The 15,357-nt window shown below is 53.3% G+C and overlaps 1 protein-coding gene across 2 annotated transcripts in view; it reads left to right on the forward strand.

Moving 5' to 3' along the window:
- The window catches only part of ARVCF (ARVCF delta catenin family member), a 129,846-nt gene that overhangs the window by 18,019 nt on the left and 96,470 nt on the right, over nucleotides 1-15,357 (forward strand). Inside the window, exon 1 of one of the 2 annotated variants that reach the window (XM_036766819.1) lies at nucleotides 10,917-11,217. The exons of the other annotated variant lie outside the window; for it this stretch is intronic. Within the exon in view, the coding sequence (XP_036622714.1) occupies nucleotides 11,197-11,217 (21 nt within the window). The 5' untranslated portion in view covers nucleotides 10,917-11,196. Of the gene's footprint in view, nucleotides 1-10,916; nucleotides 11,218-15,357 lie in introns of those variants that run through there. 2 annotated transcript variants of the gene reach the window in all.

A 15,357-nucleotide genomic window follows, 5' to 3' on the forward strand; every position in this document is an offset into this window, starting at 1 on the left:
CTCCGGCTGCAGCTGGGGGGTTTGCTGGTTTGTGGGGGAGTCCCTGGGGCCTGGTTTCAAGACCAAGCTCTCTTCCCTCATCCCTGGATATGTCCTCTCCTCTCCCTCCCTCCTTCACCTCTTCCTCCTCCCCGCCTCCCACTTGCCCTATCTTTGTAGAAATGGAAAGAGTATTGGATTGAGAGCCAGACCCTGCCCCTGACTGCCTGTGGCCTCAGTTTCCCCATCTGTTAAATGACAGGGCTGGACAAGATCACCCCTAAGGTCCCTCCAGCTCAGGTCTCCCAACTCCAAAGTCTAATGCTCTGTCCACCACAACCAATCTCTATTAAGCTCCTACTGTATGCCAGGAGCCATATGAAGCTTGGGAGATAAAAAGATGAAATAAGTCGCCTTTACCCTCGAGGAGATTACATGTATGTCCCCAGGAGACACAATCATTGTCATCATCATCATCGTCATCATCGTCATTATTATGGCTAATATTTATTTAGCGTTTACTGTGTGCTAGGAGCCATGCTAACCACTTTGTAAGTATTATCTTATTGGATCCTCACAACCACCCCGGAGGTAGGTGCTAATATTATCCCCATTGTACAGAAGAGGAAACTGAGGCAAACAGGGGTTAAGTGACTTGCCCAAGGTCACAGAGCTAGCAAGCACTGAGGCTGGATTTGAACTCAGGCCCAGGTCTCCATCTGCTGTGCCTCCCAGCTGTCACATATATAATCAACAAGCATTTGCTGAGCACCTGGAACTCTGTTCCAGGCACTACATTACATACCAAGGAGTTTACACTGCGGTTTGGGAGGTGTCGACGTGCCCAGCATGGCCTCTCCAGGCCCTGCCCCCTCCACCCCCCATTTCTCATGTGCCCACTGCAGCTTTGTTCACAGAGGGCTGTGTGGATAGATTGCCTCTAAGGAGGCCCAGGGTGGGCCCTGTGGGTGCTGGGTGGGGGCCTTTGATATCCGGAGCAGCCATGTCCCTAGGAAGGGCTGGGCAGCCCCATCACAGCCTGTAGCCCCCACCCCCACCCCCTCCCCCCTGCCTTTGACCACTCCCACCATCGGCATCCTTCCCCTTGGGGAAGACCCAGAGCAGTGCAAAGAGCTCCCAGCCCTCCCAGCCCATTCTCCTGTGTCTGCTGGGGGAGGACAAAGGCAGCTGGGGTGATATTTAAGCTCTGTGGTTTTGCTTCTTCCTAAATGACCGTCAAGGGCTTCCCTCTCCCAGGAGGCCACAGATGTCCCCCTTCCCCCTGAGGTCAGCATGGGAAGGACTGGTTCAGGGTGGCATGACTCATGGATACAGCATTGGGAGGGACCTTAGGAACCATCCAGCCCATCCCCATCACCCCACCCACCCTGGGCCCCCTGAGGCCCAGGAGACTGATGGATGGATAAGTTGTTAAATGACTTACCCAAGACCATGCAGGCAGTCAATGATAGAGCAGGATTCAAACTCAGGATCCTTGTCTAAATTCCAAGTTCTTTGTATTGTTCCCCACTGTCTCCCTTTCGAACTGGAAAGGCTGTCAGAGGCTATCAGACCAACCACTTCATTTTGGGGTATTTGCCAACCACACCCAGGGTGAGGGACCACAGAAAGCTGTGCCCTCAGGTGGGGGGTTGAGAGTGGAGAATGGCAGGGAAGGTCAGGGATGGAGCTCAGCTGAAATACTGACAGTGCTAAACCCTGTCATTGTGATGGCCTGGGCCAGAGCTCCTGTTGCCCTACCCTCGTTACAGCGCTCTGAACATCATTTGAACTGGGTGGCCTTTGACAAGTTAGTGAGAATCAGAATATGAGAGCTGGAAAGGGATTTTGAAGGACTCTCAAGTATCGCTGACTTTCTAAATGAGGAAAAGGGGCGTGACTTGTCCAAGATCACGCAGTCCCTATGGTGCCCAAACCAGACTCAAGGCCAGATCTTTCCCTCCAAATCTAGGATACTTTCTTTTACCACACGGTGCTTAAACCTTTTTTTAAATTAATTTATTTTGTCTTTACAACATATTTTCTTTTAAAAACTTTTTTTTTCAAACAATGATTCTCTTCCACCCACCCTCCCCCCAGTAGAGAAAGCAAGAAAAACAAAGCTCATGGTACAAATGTTTATAGTTGAGCAAAACAAAATCCCGCATTGGCCATGTCCAAAAGAATTGTGTTTCCCTCTGCTCTCTGGGTCCATCACCTCTCTGTCAGGTGGTGGCCAACGTGCTTCATCGTGAATCCTTTGGAATCGTGGTCATTGCCTTCATTTCCGGTTATAACCCCTCGCCTTCCCTACCCATAGAGCCATCCCTTATAACAAAAAAATTAAAAAAGAAAGAAAAGCATTCAGCAAAACCAACAAACACATCAACCAAATATGACAATGTACATATATATACACACATATATATACATATACATATATATACATATATATATTATATAAAACAATCTACCCCCATGCTCTCCCACCTCTGCAAAGAAAGAGGAGAGTGCATTTTCTCACTCCTCCAGTGCCAAGCTTGACCATCATATTTACAGGGTGTTCAGTTTTGTTGTTGCTGTCCTTTTTCATTTCTGTTGTAGTCATGGGGCATATTCCTCTCCTGGTTCTGCCAACACTGCTCTGCATCAGTTCATAGAAATCTTCCCAGGCTTCTCTGAATTCTTCCCACTCATCATTTCTTACAGTGCCCTTCCCCAGTCATGGGTGACAATTCTATTTCCTATTCTTGGAAGGAAAAAAACCACTCTTGTAGCCCTTGTCTTCTATATTTGACCCAATTGGGGCATATACCTGGGATCCCTAGATATAGGATCTCTTATCCAGACAATTGTCACATTCTTAGCATTATTCCAAATTGTTGTCAAGAATATTCAGGCCAATTCAGAGGTTCGCCAATGGTGTCATGGTGTGCCCATCTTGCCACAGCCCCTCCAACATTGACCCTCCTTATCCTTTGTCATCTTTGCCAGTCTACTGACTGTGAAGTGAAATATCAGAGTCTTTTTGCTAAGCATTTCTTCTATCTTAGTAACATTGGGCAATCTCTTATATGGCTGTTAGTAGGTGGCTTAAGCTTTCTATCTGTTTCTCACTCTGTCAAGTATTTTTTCTTTCCTTAGGCTAATGTGAATTAGCCTATAATAAATAAGTAATTATAAATATATCTTAAATAATATTATTTTAATTAGTAAGAACATATAAACATAAAAATTAAATAGCCTATAATAAAATTAATTGCTCTCCCACCAAGCACTATTTGAGTACATCTGGAGATATATAGCCAAAGCCCCACAGACAGTGAAGGTCAGAGCAGGGACTCCAACCCAGCACTTGCTCTGGAGCCAGAGAACCTGAGGCAGCTAGGTCTGGAGTGGGGAAGGCCTGAGTTCAAATCTGGCCTCAGATACTACCTGTATGACCCTGGGCAGATCACTCTATTTGCCTCAGTGTCCTCACCTGTAAAATGAAGATAATGATAACACCCACCCACCAACATTGTTGTAAGGCTCAAAGGAGGTAATATTTGTAAAGTGCTTAGCACAGTGTCTGGCGTATAGTAGGCGCTTTATGAATGTTGTCTATTATTATTTGGTTTTAGCTACCTGTATGACCATGGGCAAGACCCTTCACCTCCTTGCCTTCGTTTTCTTCATCTATAAAATGAGGAAGTTGGCCCCGATGGCCTCTGAGTCTAGAGTCTCCTGGTAGTCGTGTCAGTGGTCTTGCAGAAGTCATTCCGCACTAGCCATTTACCCTAGATAAGTTGTGGATGAGTTCATGGAGAGCTGAGTTAAAATCCCCTTTCTGGTTGGTCCTGGCCTTGGGTTTCTTTGCTTTGGGACTGGGAGGCCACCGTGTTGAGCTGTTGGTTTCTCTTCTGTCTCTCTCTGGCTGATCCGGACGACAGGTCCTGGCCTCCTTCAGAATAGAACTCCAGAGAGAAGCTCAGAGGGGATGGACAAATGCATGATACTAATGAAGACTGTAACTTGCCCTCAGTTCTCTCAGACCTGGGAGGCAGGCTGTGGTACAGGGAGGCAAGGGAAGCTCCAACAGGGGAAGGACCTTGCCTGTGATTGGAAAGGCTGGTTGGTGTTAGAGTTGGGATTCTGTCTAGGTGGCGGCAGACCTGGGTTCAGATCCCACACCTGACGATCACTGTGCTCTTTAAGCCCCATCACTACCCTGGGCCTCCGTTTCAGATTGGACTGCATGATTTCTAAGTTCCCTTCCATCTGTGGTCCTACAGGCTTAGGATCCATTGGAAGGGTCCCCGCTCCCAGCTCCTCACCCCTTGACCTTTGCCAGCAGGGATGTCTCTAATAGACCATCCACACTCTCCCACTGGGCCATACCTAGGAGCAATGGTTGGCATCTATCTGTGGTCCTTGGTGAGCTCAAGGACCTCTGAGTACTAGAATCCTCCAGCTGGAAATGATTCCAGTGGTCCCTTCACATCCCCTTTAAAGCATGAAGCCTCTTATTATGTCCTCCAGATTCCACTTTAAGGTGTCTAGGGATGGGGAGCTCACCACCTCCAAAGGCATCCCATTCTACTAATGTACCATTCTAATAATTGGGAAGTTTTCCTCCTATTGAGCTGAAATCAGCTTTTCATAAACTCCCCACTATTGGTCCCAGCTCTTACCATCAAGGATCAATTGCCCACCCATTACTATGGAGACCTTGGGTGTGGGAGACAGAACCACTGGGTCCATGCCTAAGAAGACAGAGCCAGAGGACCCACAACCTAGGAAGCAGATACATGTGCCCATGGCTTGGGAGGGAAAGCATGTAATCTGTGACCTGTGAGACAGAACTCTGAGTCAATGATCTGAGAGACAGAACTGTGGTTTCCATGATCCAGGAGACAGAACCAAGGTGACTGGCCTGGGAGACAAACCCAGGGGCCAGTGACCTGGGATGTCAAAGCTTGTGTCTGTAGCTTGGGAGGCAGAGCTGAGGGGCCTTTGACCTGAGAACGGAAGCAGGGGCTCAGCCTTCAGGTGTCTGTGTATTTTGTCCCAGAAACCTTGGCCTTGGGCCTTGGCAGGCTTGCAGGGTTGGAATGTTGTCCGGACTCAGAGAGCTGTGTCAGACTCCTGTTTGGCAGTCACTGGGCTCCAAACCAGGTCAGTTGAAAAAGCGAAACTCAGCAAACGGGGTAATCCATGACCAGCTGGCCTACTTGCCGCTGGTATTTGGGGAAAGGACGAGAAGCAGCTGAAATAATGAACCTCGGGTGGGCAGCAGGCAAGCCAGTGAGCAGCCTGGAGGCTCATGGGGCTGTCTGAGGGTCTGACAGGCACTTGACACCCACCTAGAAAATGCTCCAAGTTCAAATCCATGCAGAGGAGTGGAGCCCCACCCCTCAGGGCTTTGAGGAGATCTAATTAATGGAAAAATGCTTAAGGTTGGCCTGGGCCAAGCCTTGAACTCTCGAAATCAGGGGAATCTGCAAAGGGAACCATTCCGCCCCACCCCTTTGCCCCCATTCCTTATTAAACCTATATTTACCCATGGAAATGTGTGCTTCAGGGTACAGAGGGGCTGCCTGCCCATCAAAGCTTGGGGAGGGGGCCAGAGACAGATCTCAGGGACCAGATAGGGGAGCAGCTCAGGGCCTGAGCATGGGCAGGGGGGGAGCCAGGGACTGTCCAAGGCAGGGGGCAGGCAGTCGCTCTCATCTGAGTCACTGGGAAGGAGAGAGGTGAAAGACACCCCAGATAAAGCCAACCAGATATGTGCCTGCTCCCTCTGTCTGTCTGTATCTTCCTTCCTCTCTGTCTCTCTGTCTCTCCATCTCTGTCTCTGTCTGTCTCTCCCTTTCTTTCTGTCTCTCCCTTTCTCTCTGTCTCTGTCTCTCTCTCCATCTCTATCTCTGTCTGTTTCCCCCTTTCTCTCTGTCTCTCCCTTTCTCTCTGTCTCTCTCTCCATCTCTGTCTCTATCTCTCCCTTTCTCTGTCTCTCCCTTTCTGTCTCTGTCTCTCCCTTTCTGTCTCTGTCTCTCCCTTTCTCTCTGTCTTTCCCTTTCTCTGTCTCTCTCTCCATCTCTGTCTCTCCCTTTCTCTCTGTCTCTCTCTTTCTCTCTCTGCCTCTCCCTTTCTCTCTGTCTCAGATCTCTGTCTCTCTCCCTCCCTCTCTCTATCTCTTTCTCTCCTTCCCTCCTTTCCTTTTCCTTCCTCCCTCTTACAATTACTGAAAAAAAAGCCCAGAGATGGAACCATTCACACACACACACACACACACACACACACACACACACACCCCTAGAGGTGTGCTGTCACAGGGTGAGACAGAGACAGAGACAAAGAGAGAGAGAGAGAAGGAAGCAGAGAGTGGGGGAGAGAAGAGAAGAGACAGAGGGAATGCTGGAGAGAAGGCGGCCCCAGCAGCCAGTCGGGCCCAGGGGTCTCGGAAGCTGCACATTCTCAGTGTGGCGTTGAGAGTCAGAGCCACAACTAATGGCCAAGGAAAAATCCCTCCAGCAATGAAACCTCTAGCTCTCGCCTCATGGGACAGGCTCTCCTCTCGGCCTCAGTTTCCTAATTTGTAATATGGGGAGAGGATCTTTCTCTATTTGCCTCAAATCAGTTCAATTCGAGACTTCCTCTTCCCTGGGACACCAGATGAGCTGCCCGTTTGGGATCAGGCCAGGTAGGAATCAGAGCCTCAGAGGCTTATGATCTGGGGCTGGAGGGGATGGCAGATGCCTTCTTGGAGGCCTCTCCTCTTATAAACGGAGATAAGGCAAACCCAGCTAACTCAAATACACGTTCTGATAAGTGCCTTAGATTTCGAGAGTCTAGCACAGTGCTCTGAGAGGTCTGAAGGGGGAGATCACTGTCAGTGGGGGCTCTGGTGAGGATTCCAGGAGGAAGGAGGAGGGCCAGCAGGATGTGCGTGTGAGCAGAGAGGAATGAAAGAGCAGGCCCCTTCCCTTGGTCTCAGCCCCACTCAGGAGTATCCCTGGGTGAGATTGTTCTGGTAGCCATCCTTGGAAGGGGCCCTGGAGTTCTGTTTGGAGCTTTAGAATGTCAAAGGGAAGGAAAAAAGACTCAAGGTCCTATTGGACCTCTTAGCTGGCCAGAGGCCCAGGAGCTGGGTGGTCAGGCTGGGCCCAGGGAAAAAGCCCACCCCAGCGGGCACCAGGGACTGCCCCTGGGGTCTGGAGCTAGGAGAAGCAAGAGGAACAGAGGAAGGGGTGCAGGGACCTTAACCAGAAGGTAGACACTCCTGTTAGCCCAATTGGGTGGATGGGCCTGGCTTCAGACTGTCTCCCCTCCCCCAATCCATCATGTTTCTTAGGAGATCTCTAATGGGGTCTCATTTGACCGCCTCCAACTAACCTTGTCCAGAGGATGTATCAGCACGTCCCTGAGGACGCTGTGATTGGGGGTAGGAAGGGGATGGGGTAACAGATAGCATCTGTGGGGGATCTATTCCAACCCCTCCCAGCCCTGGCATTCCCTGTTCTGAGGGCCCCACAACTCTGACATTCCCTGTTCTGAGGGCCCTAGCTCTGACATTCTTTGTTCTAAGGTACTCCCTCCCTGCTTCTTGTAGGCCTGGCCTCTCCTCTTATAAATGGGGATAAGGCAAGCCTGACATTTTCTATTCTAAGCCTTCCCCGCCCCAGCCCTGACATTCTGTGTTCTAAGTCCCTTTCCTGCTCTGCCATTCCCTGTTCTAAGGCCCCTGCCAGCCCCAACAACCCCTGTTTTAGGGACCCCTTCCAGCCCTGACATCCCCTGTTCTAAGGCCCCTCCCAGCTCTGCCACCCCCTGTTCTCAGGTCCCTCCCAACCCTGACATCTCCTGTTCTAAGACCCCTTCCACCCAGCTCTGACATTTCCTGTTCTAAGGCCCATCCCAGCCCTGACATCTACTGTTCTAAGGCCTATCCCAGCCCTGACATCCCCTGTTCTAAGGCCCCTTCCACCCAGGTCTGACCTTCCCTGTTCTAAGGCCTATCCCAACCCTGACATCCCCTGTTCTAAGGACCCTCCCCCCAGCCCTGACATCCCCTGTTCTAAGGTCCCTTCCACCCAGCTCTGACATTCCCTGTTTTAAGGCCAATCCCAGCCCTGACATCCCCTGTTCTAAGGCCCTTCTCCCCTCTAAGCTTGATGATTCCCAGGTGTCCCAAGCCTGGCTCTGGGCCTCCCTTTCTTCCTGACACCCCTGGGCCTTCTCCATTTCCCAGCCCCTGTGAGCTAGGGAGTAGACCTCTCTGCCCCATTTTCCATGGCCGTTTTTACTGCTGAGTTGTGTGTCCAAGGGCCTCTGGCCAGGTCACTGCTGTCAGGGCCTTCTGCTGGCTCTGCCATGTAAAATGTTCCAGAGGCTTCCAAAGTGCTTTTCTCTGGCCAGCCCTGTGTGGGAGGCAGGGTCAAGATCATTCAGTGAAATCCAAGTCAAGTCTGTGAGCTTTTATCAATGGCTTCCTATGTGCCAGGCACTGGCATGGACATGCAAAGAAGGTCCTAAACAGTCTCTGCCCTCGAGGAGTTCCCAGTCCAAGGGGAGATTGAATGTCCATAACTAAGGACATGAAGGATCCATAGATTGAAGTTAGTCTCAGAGGAGAAGGCTGCAGTCCTGTAGGGACCAGGAATGGCCCCTGCAGAACAGAGGGTTTGAGCTGGGTCTTGAAGGAAGTCAGGGAAAGTCGAAGGTGAGGGTGCACAAGGAGGGGGTTCCAGCTGTAACAAAGGCATGGAGGGGTGAGCTTGAAGATCTGCAAACAAGCAGGCCTCTGTTGCTAGAACACCCAGAGCATGGAGTCAAGGAAGGTGTAAGAAGACTGGGAAGGTAGGAAGGGGCAAGGTATAAAGTGCTTTAAATGCTAAAGGGTTCTATTGGATCCTGGAGATACTAGGGAGCCCCAGGAGCTCCTTGAGCAGGAGAATGGCATGGTCAGAACTATGAAACTCTAGAAACATCACCTGGGATGAGACTTAAGGCCAGCAGACCAGTTTGAAGGCTATTTTTAGTACTCCAGTCGGGACCAGGTTCCTACTCCGTGCCAGGCTGGGGCTGGGGCTATAAAGACAAAAAAGAAAAAATGAAACTGTTCCTAACTGGAGGTAACATTTACACTTAGAGGAGGAGAGGAGTGAGTGCATTCCAGGCTTGGGGACCTGCCCATGCAAATGGAGGGCGGGTCAGGAGATGGAGGATCCCTTCCCTGGTTGGAACTTGGTGGGTGAACGGTGTATTGAAAGATTATAAGCTCCTTGGCGGCCAGGATTGTTTTCTACTTGTCATTGTATTCCTAGTGGGTGATTCAGAGGGCCATGCTTCCATACAGTCAGTGCTTAGGAAATGCTTGTTGATTGATTGATAGAGCTGGAAAAGTGGAGCCAAATTGGGGAGATCCAGTTGAAGAGCCAGCATTGTAACTTGGAGGTGATAGGGAGTCCCTAAATGGCTTTGAGCTTGAGGATGACATGGTTAGACTTCTGGCAGCTGTGTGGTAAATGGATTGGCGAGAGGATGACTAGCCTGGAGGCAGAGGGACCAGACAGTCTGGATGAGAGGTGGATCTGAAGCAGGGGGGTGGGGGAGCCCAAAAAGGTGATGGCCACGGACTGTACAGAGGGCTCAGAGATTCAATCAAGGAGATTGGGCAGCTGATTAGACCTGGGGTGGGGGGGCATAGGGGAAGAGCAGACAGACTTAGTGTAGGGTGGCAAACTTGGTTGCTTAGAAGGAAGCTGTAAGCTTGGAAAGGGCACTGAGAGATGAATTCTAGCTTTACCTGGCTGACCTAGTGGGCACCTTTGGGTGTGTACCCCCTCAATCTAGTGGGAGGGAGTGGTTAGGGTGGCTCAGGGCCTTGCCCACAGGAGCACCCAACAGCTCTGGTCTAGACAGGTAAATATTCAGGACCAAGCCCCAGAGCCCCACAGATGGATGGTACCCTTCCTTCCCCACCCTCACCCTTCATCTGTATCATCTGTTGGCCATCCATTCTTTATGCTGCAAACACTTATTAAGCACCTACTGTATGCCAAGTACAGTAGTCTGAGTTGGAGGAAATGAAAAATTTAGGTAAGATCTTGTTCTTGGCAGAGCTGCCAACCTATGCCTAGATGGTACAGTGTCCTGGAAGAAGAGTAGGCATGGGGCAGTCTAGAGTCATAGCATTTTAGAGATTGCCCAGCCCTTTATTTGAGAGATGGGAAAAGTGAAGCACAGAGAAGGGAAAGTATCTCCCCAAAGTCACAAAGTGACACCAACTTCGCCCCCTTTTCTGGAAGCCGTTCTCTGCCGGAATCCCCACCATCCCACACCCTGCTCTCCTTGGTCCGCTCACTGTCGGCTGCTACTGCCCTCCCCATCTCTTCCACCCCTGGGCCTGCCCTGCCTTCTCCCCTTTTGTCTCCTTAATCCCCACGCTAACGCTGCGCCCTCCCTCCCTTCTCTTCTCCCTCTTTCTCTCCTTTCTTGCCCCTCTCTCCCAGTGTCTGCCCTTCTCCTTCTGGCCCAGTGACACTCTCCCTCCCTGTCCTCCTCCTTCCTCTCTCCTCCTTCCCCTCCCAGCCTCCCTCCTCCCTCTGCTCCTTCCCCTCCCAGCCTCCCTCCTCCCTCTCCTCCCTCCCCTCCTCTCTCCCCCTCTTTCTCCCAGCATCCCTCCTCCCTCTCCTCCTTCCCCTCCCCTCTCCCCCTCCTCCTCCCTCCCTCCCTCCTCCCTCTCTCCCCCCCTCCTTCCCTTTCCCAGCCTCCCTCTCCCCGCCCCCCGCCCCCCAGTCTCTCTCCCCGCTGGGTGTGTCCAGCGGCCGCTTTATTGGCTCCTCCAGCTGTGAGTGTCTGTCAGTTTCCGCCCCCAAAGGCGACCGAGTTTGCTGAGCCGGGAGACAGCGAGAGGGGAGAGAGATAGACTGAGAGAGAGAGAGAGACAGAGGGAGAGAGAGGGAGAGAGGGAGCAGGAGCGAGATCGGGCGCGGGGCTGGCCAGAGCCGGGAGCCCGGGAGCCGAGCGGAGCCCCGGAGGAGCCGAGCCGAGCCGGACGGCGGGGGCCGGGGCAGGGCTGGGCAGGGGCAGCCCGGCCGGGCCGCTCCCCTCCCGTGCTCGCCCGTCACAGCCCGGGGGCCGCTCGCGGCCTGGGCCCCCCGAGCCCCAGCCCCGCTGCCTCGGCCCTCCGCCACCGTCGTTGCGGGCCGGAGCCCGGCCCCCGCCACCGCCCCGATGCCGGCCGAACTCACACAGGTTGGTGGCAAGTTCCCGGGCTGCGCCCCCGCCGCGCCCCGGCGCCGGACCCCGCCCCTCCCGCCCCCCGCTCGGGTCCCCATCGTCCCGGAGCCCCAGCCACAGCCTCCTGCTGTCCGGGTTCCAGGGCCCCCTTTGTCTCTGCTGGTGCCTTCCCTCCTGAAACCGGAATCCCCCGAGAAGGCTATTGTGTGCCTCGGAGCCCCCCAGCCCGCCAGGCACCTCCTCGGCCCGGGGAAGGGAGGGGGAGAGCTCGGGCTGCGCCCCACCCCTTGCCCGGAGCGCAGCGCTGCCCGGGAAGACTGGCCCGGGAGTTGCTGCCTTGAAGGATCTGGGCCTGGGAGGCTGGGCAGGGCAGGGCAGGGCAGGGGAGAGAAGGGCTGGGCCAGCCCCCCAGGGAGGGACTTCATCCTCCTCCTTCTCCTTCTGGGGGTGGTGGCTCGTAGGCACCGCCAGCCGGGGCTGATACCCGAAGCATCCCCGGGCCCAGCCCCTCAACTCCCTTTCCACTCCCCCCTCAATAAGGCAGGGGGGCCGGGCTGCAGGGAGAGAGTAGTCCGTGCCTCGGTTTATCTGGGGAAAGCCCACTTTGGGTCACACAGGCTAGGCGATCCTAGCCCGGAGAGGGAGCTGAACAGTTTTCGTGGACTAGCCTCCTTTCTTAGCTGCCTACCCGGGCGGGCTCTCAGGATGCCTGGAAAGCTACCCCAGCCCTTGGCTCTGGGCAAAACGCTGAGGGAGACCTATGGCCCAAGGAAGGGCTCGCCTGGGGTGGGGTGGGGGGGGGGTGGGGAGGACTGCGTTGTCTGTGGAATTAGGTGGGGAGGGAAGCCAACCGGGCTCCTTCTCCGAGTGGGGCAGGGGGGAGAGGGGCAGGGGCTTGCCTTCCACAGCCCAGTGAATTTGGCAGAAAGTTGGGAGAAGGGACCTTGGTCTTGGGACTCTGCCCTGTGTGGGCTGGGCTGAACGGAGCCTGGCCGGGCTGGGGGACCCAGGAATACCCCCCACTACTGACTGGGACAAAGGCCTTGGGGTGGAGGGAGGTTGCAGGAGGAGTATGGCTATTTCCGCTTGATTGAACTAAATAGGTTTTCCCAGGAAGGACAGCAGGTGTGTTGTGCTGACAGTCAGTCATCTTGGCCTGAGTGCAGTGGGAGCCTGGAGCTCTTGCCGGCCACCGGAGGTTTCTGGCCTCCCTCTGACTCCTTTGAGGGCAGAATCTGGGTCTCAGAATCTCAGAACAGGGCCACTGGAAGGGGTAGGGATGCCAGGCTGCACAGCTCTGGAGATGAAACCAGGGATGAAGCCCCACCCCAGTCCCCACAGCCTGGCAGAGCTGGCCAGGACCTCGGAGACCACCCAGTGCCCTTCCCAACAGCCCCATGGAGCAGCCTCTGCTTGGAGACCTCCAGAAATGAGGAACTCCGGTTTCCCCAGGCAACCGAGTCCACTTGGAGGCAGCTCCCAGAGTTGGGAAGTTTTGTGTTCAGGGTTTGTCCTGATAATCAGCTCCCAAAAACTGAGCCAGGTCAAGCCCGGCTGCAAAGCCCAGTGAGCCTTGAGTATCTGTCAGCTGAGGGCCAGGCAGCTTCAGTCATGGGGTCTCTATGAGAAACAGATTTCTCCTCACAGATTCCTCTGCCCAGACGGGACATTTCTCAAAGACCCCCTGGTTAGTAGGAAGCTTTAGTATTCAGGGTGGAGAAGGAAATATTCAGGAGGTATGCAGGGTGTGGGACAGGGCTGCTTTCTTCCTGACTCTCTTCAGTCCATGGCACAATAGAATATGCCTTGATCTGCTTTGCCCCTTCATAGTCCTGCTCCAGATAACTTACTGTATGACTTTGGGCCTCACTTTCCCCTCCTATAAGCTGAGGAGGCTAGGCCAAAGCATAGACCCCTTGGTTCTAATGCTCTATGATTCATCGGGGTTAAAACCTACTGTGGAGAGAAGCTGGGGAGCTGGCTTCTGAGTCAGAGTCCTGGGTTCGAGTCTTCTCTCTGGCCTGTACAGATTGTGGACTCTGGGGGAGTCTCAGTCTCACAGTACCTTTGGTGACTCTTCTAAGACTGGAATTTGCTAAGCAGGTGCCCACCTGCACCCACAGAGGAGCTTTCTCCCCTGGATGAAATCACAGGCATGCTTTAAAAACCCAGACTGATCAAAACATATGGGGTGATGGTGGGAGAGGCTGTTAGTTCTTCTGGGCTTCAGGTGACCGTCCTGTCAATCAGGCTAGACTCACTTTTGCACCAGAGAGGCCGAGGCAAGGCTCCCTGGCTGACCTCGAGGCTGGGAGCGAGGAGCACTAGGCTTTGGCTTCTGCCTCTGGGGTCAAGTGGCTTCTTGGTCACAGGCTTGTGCTCACCTCATGGGTGCTGCCGGTGGGCTCAGATGAGTTCCTGCATGCCAAGCATTAGTGTGTAAATGTCAGCCCTTCTCCCCAGGCTCCCCAGGATGGGCCTGATTGATGTGAGTCATGATGTCATCCCACCCACACCTGAACCCCTCATGCAACATTCCTAAGAAATGGGCATCCCTTCAGTGATGGGCAACTTGCTTCCTTTTAAGGCAGCCCCAAACATTCGAGGTCAGCTCTGCTGGGTTACAGTTTGTCTCTCTGGAGCTTCTTTTCACTCACTGCTTTTAGTTACTGTCTTGGGAACCAAGCAAGATGAGTTTTCTATTCCAATGCCTTGGAATGAGCTGAAAAAGGCCAGACCTCTGGGTCACTGACTACCCACAGAACTTCAGGCTGGAAGTGAGAGGACCCAAGGAGGCAGATAGGCAGTCAGCTGAAGTGAGCTGTGAATAGAACTGAAATCCAGAGGTGGGGAGCAGGGAGAGAGAGATTGAGAGTCAGAGACAGAGAAAGACAGCAAAAGAGATAAAGACAGAGAGACAGAAAAAGAAGAGAGAAAGAGGGGGGAAGGGGGGGAGAGAGAGGGGGCAGAGAGGGAGGGAGAGAGAGAGAGAGGGAGAGACAGAGACAGAGAGACAGAAAAAGAGATAGACAAAGACAGAGAGACAGAAAAAGAAGAGAGGAAGGGGTGGGGAGAGAGAGGGAGAGAGAGGAGAGAAAGAGAGGGAGAGACAGAGAGAGACAGAAAAAGAGATAGACAAAGACAGAAAGACAGAAAAAGAAGAGAGAAAGAGGGGGGAAGGGGGGGAGAGAGAGAAAGAGGAGAGAGAGAGGGAGGGAGAGGGGGGGGCAGAAAGGGAGGGAGAGAGAGATGGAGGGAGAGAGAGAGGAGAGAGGGAGGGAGACTGAGACAGAAAAAGAGAGAGATGGAGGGAGAGAGAGAGGAGAGAGGGAGGGAGAGACAGAGACAGAAAAAGAGAGAGACAGACACACAGAAAGACATGGGGGAGGAGAGACAGAGAGAGAGAGAGAGAGAGAGAGAGAGAGAGAGAGGAAGGAGACAGATGGGGAAACAGGGACAGGCAGAACAGGGGGGTTAAAGAGAAGGACCCCAGGGCAGGGCCCCATAGGGGGCTTTCTAAAAACCAAGTGGAGCACTGCTTTGGCCCTTTCCCTCTGAGCCCTGCCCTGCAGGGTCCCTCTAAAACGCCTCTTGGACACTTACTCAGTGCTTGTCGCTAGATTGCCTTGGACTTCAGAAGAGACACTGAGCTGCTCTCCCAGGATTATAGACTCAGAGCTGGAAGGTGATCTAGTTTTGACTTGCCGTTTTCCGGATGACGATAGCTATCCATCCAGCTTAGGTGACTTGCCCAAAGTCACAAAGTTAGGAGGTGGCCAGAGATGGAATTTGAATCCAAATCTTCCTGACTCCCAGTATGTTTTTCATTCTACTGTGCTCCCTAATTCCCTGGGGCAGAGGATGAAAACTGGGAAAACATGCAGCCTTGTTGACTTGACTAAGACCCTCCTCTCAGTGAGGGGTCGGAGGTGGTGCCCCCTGCCTGCCACGGCGCCCTGGAGCTGTCAGCCTACAGTTCTATGGTAGACCCTGGTGTCTCATGGAAGCCAGGGCCCTGCAGGGGATGGGGTTCCTGCCCCTGCTCTACCCCGAATTTGCTGTGTGACCTCAGACAAGCCCTGGCCTCTCTTTAGACTCTGGTTTCCTTATTTTTAAAGTAAAGCTGATCCCTCTTAGCTCCAAGCCCCCCGATCT

The sequence above is a fragment of the Trichosurus vulpecula genome, chromosome 1 (assembly GCF_011100635.1).
Source record: "Trichosurus vulpecula isolate mTriVul1 chromosome 1, mTriVul1.pri, whole genome shotgun sequence".
NCBI lineage: Eukaryota > Metazoa > Chordata > Mammalia > Diprotodontia > Phalangeridae > Trichosurus > Trichosurus vulpecula.